General features: G+C 35.4%; 2 protein-coding genes across 2 annotated transcripts; one reads left to right on the forward strand and one right to left on the reverse strand.

Moving 5' to 3' along the window:
- Positions 1–346: 346 nt before the first annotated feature.
- On the forward strand, positions 347–1,663 carry LOC104628816 (chromosome unknown open reading frame, human C15orf65). Its single transcript, XM_010297520.1, is given in 2 exon segments — positions 347–409; positions 1,301–1,663. Coding segments are annotated over 2 exon segments (426 nt in total).
- Positions 1,664–3,607: 1,944 nt separating this feature from the next.
- On the reverse strand, positions 3,608–11,388 carry DYX1C1 (dyslexia susceptibility 1 candidate 1; the record flags this gene model as incomplete). The annotated part of the gene is made up of 8 exons (XM_010297521.1): positions 3,608–4,005; positions 5,433–5,538; positions 6,553–6,706; positions 7,519–7,628; positions 8,277–8,422; positions 9,177–9,417; positions 10,164–10,297; positions 11,241–11,388. Coding segments are annotated over 8 exons (1,188 nt in total), but the record flags the coding sequence as incomplete, so codon positions are not given.
- Between the last annotated feature and the right edge of the window lie 580 nt (positions 11,389–11,968).

Below are 11,968 nucleotides of genomic sequence, written 5' to 3' on the forward strand. Positions count from 1 at the left end.
GCCCGGTGACGGTGTTTGTCCCTGCGGGAGGGAGCGCAGAGGCACCTACCGCGCGGGGGGCGCTGTTCAGGTGTAATCACGGGATCAGCCGTGGCAACGGGACAACCAGCGCTGAAGGGACGCGCTCCGTTACATGAGAATAATGCTTGTACTACGGGAAGGAAAACAAACAAACCCAAAGCAAAAAGAAGCAAAAAATCCTACCAGAGAACACCCCACCCCCCAAAAAATGCAGTATATGGGCGAGAAGTATTTGATCCTTCTACTCTTGGAGAGGAGGAAAAACTCTGATGACTGTGAAATAACTAATTTGGAAAGTTTCCCATCAGCACAGGCTTGGAATCAGATGCCTGCAGCCGTGCTGCTTCAGGAGAAGCTGTCCTTTCCCGGGAGCTGCCTGCGGCTGGGGGTAAGGCCACACACCTAGACCACATCTCATCAACGGGCACACTACAGGAAGATCCTAAAGCCCAGAGATTTAGGCCCCACCAGTGCTCTACTACTGATGTAAAAAACAATCAGGAGACACCAACAAGCCTCATTAACAAACAAAGAAAAAGCAAAATCAGAATTTCTTACTTGACTGTTGTTATCTAAGCTAGCAACTTAAATGTTTTCTTCATCTCTTACCTGATTGAGAAACAAAAAAAAGATTTCATTGCATCTCTGAAGAACAACAGGTTTTGAATGGCTTGCTCCGCAAAACTAAGGGAGGTACCTTATTCAGTGCAGTTTTACAGCATTCTCGTCAATACAGCATTAGAGCACTTTCTATTAACGTACTAAGAAGTATCTGTCATATGTTGATTTGCTCCTACAGAGGAAAAAAACCATGCATGCATGTGAACGTGTTTGCAGTACTACATTCATTTGGAGGTTTGTTTCAGGCTCTATTTTAGCATACATATTTCTATATATTAGAAAAGGGAAAGTCAAAACCAAAACATACCATCCACAAAGCCTTACTATATTCTTACTCCCATTCATATTTTTATTATCCATACTAACTATTACTGCCACACATATTAAAATATTTTCTATGCTCAAGATTATCACTTATGCATAAATTGATACAGATTCAAATTTTTACTATACTTTGTAGTCAACATGGGTCCATTTATCACTGTCCACAGTTTACTAAATAAGGTAAAAAATCAGTAGTGTTAAGTTCCTCTCTCTCTACTGTGCATGTATTTCGATACACATCTTGAGCAACATTTGCTCTGACCACAAACATTAAACAAATTTGAAATGCTTTACCCTGTTATTTGAAAGACTGACTTCAAATTCATCTCCTCAGTAGGGAAAGAAGATGACTTCTGCTGAGAAACTGCTATCAAGTCTGAACGCTGAGCAAAACCAATCTCATCTCCCTCACTGTGCAAATCCTGGCAATCCGGTGTTTTCCTGCATGCTGGACCCTAAAACACTCATGACCAATGGTTCTTTGGCAAAGCCTCAAGTTTTACTGTTTAAAACATCTTCAAGTGAATATGGTGCTATACCACCTATCTCACAGATGGTACCCTCTACTTATCATCCAATGGATCACACCTTTTCAAAACACTTACTCACTTGTCGATCATTTCAAGGTAGTTATTTAAACACTACCATTGACAGAAGTAGGGTATACGACTACCCCAATTTACAGCATACTCTGTAAAAATGAATCTCCATCTTTTTGTCATAGACTAGATGCTTAGCTTTAGGAAAACAAATCTGTCTGTTATTTCAGTCATCCTGATCTGATTTGTTTTCATTTTGCACAAGGCTGAATAAGATGTATCAAAAAAGGATGTAACCCATTTGATGATACACTTCTCTCCATCACATCTAAACTCATAAAAATAAAACTTTCAAACTTTATGGTATCATAAATGTGGAATTCTAATTTTATAGAAAGTTAAGTGCAAGAGACACTGACCTGAAGGTTTATTTAATTAAAGTGTTTTCTGGTTTTAAAACTTGAAGTCAGTCTCTACATTCCTACATCTTGGGACACTAATGCCACCATAATGCATATGACTTTGATATGCTGTACACATCAGCAGCTCAGGTATTCAAGTCAGGAGTTTACCATCCATTTGCTTCCAATATAACCAGATGAAACAGGCAGATATTATTCATGCCACCAAACACATACATTTCCCTAACCTTTAAAGGGCACTGTTTCTATTTCACAGCAGTAGAAAAGGCTGCCTGTCTACATGAAAAATAGCCTTGAGTAGCTATAAAAAAATCACTACAATACAAACAGCCTGTACAGATTGTTCTAATAGGCTCTGGAACCAAATCAGAAACTTAGAACCAGTGTCCGCTTCTTTGCATTTTCTTTTTCCCATTGACAGTGTCTCTCCTCCTTCGCCCCCACTTCCACTCAGAAAATAGCCATATTTTGGCAAGTATACCATTACACTCAACTGAGGCACTAAAGCTCCTGCATTGCCCTCTTTCCAACTGCTATAAATATTCTCTCCCCCTTCCACTGCAATGCAGTAGGTATCTGTAGGAAACAAGGAACAGCAGCTACCTCAGACATTTCTGACTCACCTCAGCACTTCTCTCAAGGCTATAAAGCAACTGGAAGCAACATCTGCTACCCTCTCCCTGTTCCAATAGTATAAAATGTACAGAGAGTAACAATATCTGCATAATAAATATTTTCTTCTAGACACAGAAATCAATCATAAATGGTATTCAGGAATCAGAGTGATGTGGAAAATTCAGTCTGCTAAAACTGCTACTGAAAGGAGTGTAGTTGAAATGGTCACAGTTTGGATAGAATGCCTAACAAAACAGAACCACTTCAAGTTCAGTGTTTTGGTTGTCACAGCAATACAAATACTAACATATACATATATAAGCAATACAATCCTATATTACATTCTTTCACTATTCAAAGTAACAGCTGCAGGACTTCAAAGCACAGTGTCATTCTTCATGTCATTTTACAACACTTTTGTCCTCACTAGGATGGTCCCTTTTTTGAGAATCTTCAATCACATCAGTACTCCTGAGATACTGGTCAATGTCAACAGAATACAAATCAAAATATCAGCTCAAGAAAAATATATTCTCATGTAAATAACAATGTTTTTTATTTAGAATATGCTTTACAGCTACACTATAAGATTACTAACTGTAGTAGGATGGAAGAAGTCAGTCATATTCATTGATAGGGCAATTTATCACAGGATTAATTTACCATTACACTACAATACCACACTACAGTTTTATAATTTTTCCAATTACCTTGTTTGGTCAGGCCAAACAGATGTTTCAAAATAGCCCGAAAATATTCCATGTACATTACTTTATTTTAAAAAGAACGTTTGGCATGACATAAAATCTACCTCTATGCTTCCAGGTGGAGGTTTTCTGAATTGGATGCCTGAATTAGAGTTTCAGATGTGCCACTAGGAACAATAAGAAAAGAGGAAAGCATATAACCATAACCATGTAACACGTAACTGTTTCAGCTCTGGTGGAGAACAGAAAGATAAGAAGTTAACAGGTGTTGACTGTATGGAGCTACCAAAGTTGTCTGAAAACCCATTGTCTAGATTCAGTGGATATTTCCAGACAAATATTTCATTTAGTTATGAGTAACTTCAAATCAAGTACCAAAAGCATTTTTTAATATTTGGCTCACCAGTATTTCACAGAAAGCAAAAATGACAACTTTGTATCAAAATGGTATAAAATATAACTAATCATGTTTGTTATAATACTATACTTTCCAAAAATAGTAATTCATATATCCGATCTTTTACCAATTCTGTAGGAGTTCTGAGTGAAACAGAAAAAGGTCTAGTTAACAACATATTGAAGAGAACTAAGATTCTTTCTGATGCCCTCAAAAGTCATCCCTCTCAAAAAATTCCTTTTTCATTTGTTTAGAATCTTGTGTTGTTCCTTGAATTAGGTGTCGAATCTTCTCAGCATCTTTTTCTATAGTTCTATTTTTAGGATCAATCTTGAGAGCTGCTTCATAATCCTGGAGGCCTAATATAGATACATTAATAAGAATGTCAATCAATAATGCAACAACATCCTCTTTAGTGACTAACTGGAAATAATAGCAAAACTCAAGATAATACTTTATGCATATGACTAGGGAGCAGTTGAGCAAGATGGAATCAGAATGACATTAGGTTTAACTTTTGACAGTAAATAAATTTGTATTTTGTTTATATTATTTTACAAAACATTTTAGTGGAAACACTCTACTACATAAACATTTTCATGTATTGAAACACGGAAACAGAGCCTCTTCATTCATATATATATATATATACACACACACACATATGTGTGCACAAATGCCTGAGAGGAGTGTTTAGAAGTGTTCTGCGGAAGAGAGAAAAAATTGAGTGACAGAATGAAAGTGGATGAAAACAAGAAGGAAAAAAAAAAAAAGACATTAAGTGTCAATACTGGAGCTTGCAGAAAAAAAGGCAAACCATGAGTACAGGAAATAAAGTCTCGTTTAACTCATAAATTTTACCTTTTTTCTTTTTTATAAAGTTTCCAAGTGCAAATGGAGAAGGTAATGACAAAGGGATTCAGGTAGAAAAAAGGTAATAGGTAGAAAAATGTAACCGATTAGGCTTAAGTGAAAGGCTTAGTATTTCAACATTGACATACTGAATATTCTTCACTTTCTATTACTGACTTTCACTTGTAAATCTGCCTTACAAAACTAAACTCTTAGAGAACTCAGTAAGAACACTGTTAATTCAAATATTTTCACACAAATCACACATACTTGATGAAACATTTTGCTCATCAATATGTGTTTCATACATCATTTTACAAAGATATGTTACGAAGCACTGCACAAGCAAATACTGTAGAAATATTTCAGGTTATTTGAAGTTTAGTTCGTTTTATAGTTGGTAATCTCAAAACCAATAAAACATTACTTCATGGACAGCAAAACTAGTGCAACCTAGTCTCACATCAGTTTGGATCCTACATTTGAATGCCTCCCAATGCAAATACCTCATCTCTGACCTCTCATTCCTTCCTCACTAATAACTTTCAGGGCCACCAAGCTGCTATGGTCAATAGCTGGCCATTATGCACAGAAAGACTGACTAACCAATAGACCAAACAGAGGATATACAACTCACTAAAGCCTTTTCCTCTATCGAGAAACTAATTTGTACTCCTTTACATTAGGAGTAAAATAAATTTCCTTAAAACTTGTAAAGATTTTTCAAGTGAAATTGCAATTAGCCAGTAAATTAAAATAAAAATCACGGAACATGGTATAAAGGTTCATTAAAAAAAGAGACACAAACTGTACAGGCCTCCTTTAACATCTCTCCTGAAAAAATAAAGGTTTGAGCAGTCTCACTGAGTTAAACAGAATTACTTGCACATCACTATAAATCCATGTGCGTGTTTTCACAAAATCAAGGTCTCACCTTCAGTATATAATTCCAGCTGACAAAATGCTGTTCCACGTCTCACATATGCTTTTACTCGAGCATTCACATTATCAGGAACGGGTGGTGTCAGCAGTTCTAGTGCCTTTACAAATGAAAACACCCAAAATATTTAGAGGTACATTTTCCATAATTTTGGGGGTTTTTTTGGCATTTACACACACTTCTCTCACGTAATTACTATTACTACACAGTAACATCATAACTATTCAAATTTAACTATACCACTTGTGAATCTAGTCATTAAGATTTATATCTGTCACCCCACAGTTTGCTAAACACAGTTTCATTACCATGGCTAAAAACTGACAAATGCTGTGTTAAATGTTTATTACAGTCAAATAATGTATTCTATTTTAATACATGATATTACATATCATTATACCGAAAAAAAAAAAAGCAACCCTAAAGAAGCACGTTTTTTCTAGTAACTACTGCTACAACACAAGTTTCAATCCTCAAGTACTTACTAGTTCAAAAAGTAATAATTCCGGGACAACTTTCTCCAAATTATTCAGGTGCCATTTGAGATCTCTCCTCTCTCATTGCACCAATAATGGCTGCTAAAACATCGAGATGACACCAGGCATTTTTAAAGAAGGGCTGTATGTTGGGGGTTTTTAAAGGTACCCTCCTCATCACCACCATCTTTTTTTTTTTTTTCCTTTCCACCAAATGAAAAAACACCACAACATAATACAAAAAGTATCTGTGCATATTTACTTTTTTCCCCTGTTTAAAGTTGTCTTTTTTTACCTGTAAAAAAACATGTACTGAGTCAACATATGGCCATTCGGCCCAAATGTGTGGAAGCATAGTTTGGGGGTTTTGTTGAATTTGAATTTTTAAATTCAAAATTGATATAATGAATCCATGGTGAAATATTAAAATTTGATAGTGATTGTTTTAAACTTCTGAAAGTTCATTAATCAATCACTATCAAATTTTAATATTTCACCATGGCTTCATTATATCAATTTTCAATTTAAAAATTTTGAATCACACTAATAAATATTTACAGATCTGCTTCAAAAAAGCATCACAGTAGTAAATGACAAGCATGTATAAGATGACAGTCTGAGAATGTATATATTTATACCTTAGAGGAATCTTCAATAGCTTTATGTAAATTTCTCAGTTTCAGGTGGCAAGCAGCACGATTCAGGTACAGTAAGGGAAGCTTATTGTTTAGCCGCACTGCGAGGTTATATGCATTTACAGCTCCAAGATAGTTTCCCATTGCAAACATTTTGCTAAGTATAAAACAAAACATGAAACACGCACTTTAAACAAGGTGATAAATCACAACAATAAATACCTGCTTATTATTAACAATTTCTTTTAAAAAATGTGAAGTTTTAGAAGCTTTTCCTTGGAAATTGTCATTTAGACCCTTTTCTGAGAACAACATAGCTGAAGTTCAGTCAATCTTGATGCTGACAATATAACATGTAAACACGCAACTTCACAAAATAGTCACCGCTTAAAAGCAATGAAGAACAGTAAGAGGTGGACACATCTATGCAGACACAGGACTAATTTTGAAACCTATGTATCTGATTATGATTACCTACTCAAACCTTTCTCTATAACACAGCTATAGAAACATACCAATATTTTAATCAAATTCCTAAAGTCTGTTTTAGACAGACGTTTAACCTCTCAATAAAAAAATGTAAGTTAAAGGAAAACCACCTAGGTATAATATTGCACTGACTTAACTGTCCTCATAAAAGAGTATGCATTATGCGTTCATAATTATTTTGTTCATCATGAGCTTCAGCAAGTGCATCTCATGACTTTATCAGATTCAAACCTCACAGGTTGTCAATAAAATCTCTACCATTCACCATCTGTGTCTAGGATAAATAGAAAATACCAAAACTAAACAGTAGACACACACTATATTAACTAATATTTCATTTTAAATACATCTTCTACTGTATTTCATTCATCTTCATATATGTATATGAAGATATATTCATATATTCATATATGAATACATATCAAACGTATTTCATACATCTTCAAATGTATTACATTCATGTAAATGAATCTAACTTACTTTCCCTTGTCCTTTAACCAGTCTGGATTCTTCTCCTCTTCTTTTAAATCTTCCAGCTCAGACAAATCAGCACTTATTGTTCTTCGAGCTTCCGCTTGTTTACGTAGCCACTGTGAGTATACAACGTGCAAGTATTATTTCTGAAGGAAATTTCAAATCCAAAATAGGATTTTGCTTTCATCTCTTCACTCACTCTTATCCAAAGAATTCTATTTGCCACATATTTTGGACAGAGAGAAATATTTAATAATGTTAGATATGAAAACCTCCAGGTTTCCCCAAATATTTTATTACTATGGGAGAAATAAGGTTACTGCATCACTAATACACTTTTGTTTGCTTATTTGTTTTGGAACTTCCAAAACGACTCTTTGTGTTCATTCAATAGAGCTCTAAAGAGCTTCTTTCTAAGAACACAGAACTTAAACAAACTTAAATATAAGAGTAAGACATTTCAAATTTTGTACTTCAAGGAATTCAATTAATATTGATGTCTTTTTTTTTCCCCCTCCCAAAAAAAGGAACATGATATTTATTAATCTGCAAGATCACATGCTTGGTGAAAATAATTTTTATATAAAAGTGTTTCTTTAAATTTTAAGTAAGACTGCATTCTTTGGAAGATAAGAATATTACACAGGTAACATTCCTTGGCACAGGTAACGTTTTTGTTTGTCAACTTACCGAATACAAAGTAAATAATTCACCACCTTGGAAGACAGTAAAAGCATCATACTAAAACAGAGAGCAATCCTTACCTCCTCCTCTTCTGCGATGCGAGATTCTCGCAGAGCGGTAGGAAAAACTCGTGACGTAAAGTTGATTTTAATTGTAGCAGCAGATCGAGGAGCTGGTAACTGTTCTTCCTTTAAATTTTCTGAAAACATACTACAGGAACCATGACCTACAAAAAAAATTGGAGTACTGGAAATGAAAAATGAAGCAAAAGAGACTTCTCTGGTTTTCTACCAAAGTCCAAAGTACACCTAGTTTAGAAATTCTGCACATTAAAACTAAATCTTTAATAGCTTTAGAAAGGTTTAGACTTGTTCTTTTGAAAGGAAGGTTAAAAAAAATTATTATTCTTGTATCATGCCATCTATTTACTGGCTACATTATCTGTCACAAATGAACTTACGCTCCTTTTACACCACTATCTCTGTCACTTATGTGATTCTCTGACGTGGCTACTGCAAGAGCTAAAACTAACCTTACCAAAACAAAGAAACAAAACAAAACTGAATTCTTTTCTGTTGTTTTAGTTCCCTGAATTGGCTCTCTGTGGGGCCAATACATGGAATAGCGAGAACGAAAGGACATTGCCCGTTTCTATGAAAACGAGCAGTTAGGTAACTTTGTGTAACATGAATTCCACCCGTAGAAAGTCTGCATTACACTGTCAGAAAGGCTTTCTGTTTTACTCTTCTAAAGCTTAGAACAAAATCTGCCCTTGTATTTCCAGAGTCTTAAAACAGAGCTAAGAACTCACATGCCTTAGCTCAATAAATTGCCTGAAAATAAAGACACTGCAATAACTGCAATCTAAGAGAATTAGTTCAGTATGATGGAGACAAAGATAAATGATTATTTAGAAACAACTTGGAATAAAGCGATACCCACACTTTAAAGAATTATAAAATACACTCCAATAATACAACCTTTAGTAGGTTTGAGTCTGGTCTTAGAAGTTTCTCCATTAGGAATCCTAGTTTTGTTCATTTTTTCATCTTTCTTCTCCTCTAATTGCTCTACTTCTTGATGTAGTTCCCCTTCTTTTTGTACCTTCTTTTGTTTCTCAGCATCGTTTTGCTGTTTTTTCCATAACTCCAACTCCTTAGTGACCTTCTGCCGCTCCTTTTCTTTCATATCTTCAATTCTTTTCCTTTCTGCTTCTTCTAGCTGTTTGAATGATAAATCTATGAGATATGTAACACTTGATAATAGTAAGATGACTAAGTAGAAGTTACCATTATTTTCGCAGTTTCATATTCCAAGCATAGTGTCATCATGAATGTGGTCATACAAGCAGAGTTATGAAAGATACTGAAAAATGATTCAGAGAGTAAAGATTTCTGATTAGCTTTTGAAAGTCATATCTTTTTAAAAATCCTTTTAAACACAAATGAAAGGACCAGACTTTTTATATAGATAAACATTTTGAAGAAAAGAACATATCTTAAAATACACATAGAAAGCAGAATGACGAAGATACACACACACACACAAAAGGCAATGAACAGCAAACCTGATATAAAATGTAACAGTCAATAAATAAGATTTTTTTTTTTTACATCAGGATTTTTTACAGTGCTAAATGACTAAACATTTGTACTGAAGCAAAGGCCACAAAAGATTACAGTTTTGGCACATTACTGTATTCTTTCAACTGAAAAATCTGAGCTCCTTATCAAAAATTTTCATTAGTATTACTAATGGAAAATGGCAACTTCCAAGTATTTTTTCTGTATCATTTTCATACTTGGTAACAGATATGTTTTAAGTACAAAGAAATCACAAGGTTCTTCACCACTGTAATAAAAATTAGTCCTTTTCATATTTTTTAAGGTACATTTAACCAAGCAGCTGCCAGATTAGTTAGTAATTGTTTACATGTATATGTCTTGAGGAGTTTCTTCTAAGCTTACCTTCATTGTGGCCTCCAAAGCATATTTTTTGTGTTCCTGCTTTGTAGCTTCTTTTGCTTCTGTCTCCTCTTTTGCCTTTTCATGGGCTTTTAGAACAGCATTCTCTCTTATATGCTGCAGTTTCTCCTTGTTAGCTTAAAAAAACAAATAGAAGTTAATTTAGTAATTTAGGCCTGAAGTTCTACTGTTATGTACAAAATTAATAAAAACAGGACTCCTTTTGCCTGGGAAAACTTAACATGGTTCAAATACCACTGTTGTGGTTTAACCCCAGACGGCAACTAAGCACCACGCAGCCGCTCACTCACTCCCCCTCCCCAGTGGGATGGGGGAGAGAATTGGGAAAAAACTTGTGGGTTGAGATAAAAACAGTTTAATAGGACAGCAAGAGAGAAGGAAACAACAATGATAACAACAATAATAATACCAACAAAGGAATGTACAAGAACAAGTGATGCCCAATACAGCAACTGCTCACCACCCAGCGATTGATAGCCCGTTCCCGGGCAGTGATTTCCACCCCCCGGCCAACTCCAGTTTATGTACTGGGCATGACATTGTATGGTAGGGAACATCTCTTTGGCTAGTCTGGGTCAGCTGTCCCGGCTGTGTTCCCTCCCAGCTTCCCATGCACCCCCAGCCTCCTTGCTAGCAGGCCAGCACAAGAAGCTGGACTGTCCTTGACTACTTAGCAACAACCCAAAATATCAGCACATTATCAACAGTTTCTCATCCCAAATCCAAAACATAGTCTCAGACTAGCTTCTGTGAAGAAAACCAGCTCTATCCTGGCTGAAACCAGGACAACCACAAAACAGTCTCTATCAAGTTCATCTCTAAAAAAGAAAAACTAACATTTACTTACACACAAAATGTAAGTTTTACAAGAAACATTGTTTTGTGCACACTAGAGCTAGCAGACATTCTTTGACGGTTTTCATGTATTTTCTATTTTTAACAACAAGGTTTAGTTTATAATTAAATATAAAATGTTATAAGTAAATGTTATACTTTGTAAAGTTTTGGCACAGTTTGGGTTTCTTACATGCAATCTACTTTTCACGGTAGAGAACTTACCATTTGCTAGAGTGAGGGAATCCCACATGGCCACTTCTTTCTTATACAACGTGAAGAAAATGATTCCATTTCCAATCTTTGCCGTGCTATTTGTGTCATCAATAGGACCATATAAAATGGCTTCAAATAAAAAGGGAGGGATGCTTACCTATAAAAATATAATTAAATTGTATGAATGTTTATAATTTTTCATTACATTTCACATATTCAAAATACTCAGTACAAGCATACAGTAAACCTCGGGAAACACATGCTATTGACAAAACTAATTCGCTTAGTATGCAGTATGGAGGTTATGTTTTTTTATTAGACCTAATAAAAGAGATTGACAAATTTGGTCCTTCAGCATTGCAACAGAAGCCGTGGACGCCTAATTTAGAATTATTATTCATAACACAAGCAAATGTGTATAATTCAGGCCATTTATGAGAGAAAAGGCAGCTAGCACCTATTGAGTAGCAAGAGCATTAGTGCAGAGAAAAACAAACAGTGGTAACAGTGGGGAAGCGGGGATTAGTGGGGGGTAGTGGGATAGGTATTTAACAGCCTGCAGCATACAAAAGGAGGTTATAGATTAAATATTATAAAAGATCAGAAGCTTGACAGCGCTGCCATGGTGAATTATGCGTGCGCTTTTTAACAGAGCTATAAAGTAACGCCAAGCCACGGGCACAGTACATCACAGGGCGGCGATACCGCACGACAGAAGGCCCGTGCGCCGAGCGACG

This window comes from Phaethon lepturus, unplaced genomic scaffold (assembly GCF_000687285.1).
Source record: "Phaethon lepturus isolate BGI_N335 unplaced genomic scaffold, ASM68728v1 scaffold52361, whole genome shotgun sequence".
Taxonomy (NCBI): domain Eukaryota; kingdom Metazoa; phylum Chordata; class Aves; order Phaethontiformes; family Phaethontidae; genus Phaethon; species Phaethon lepturus.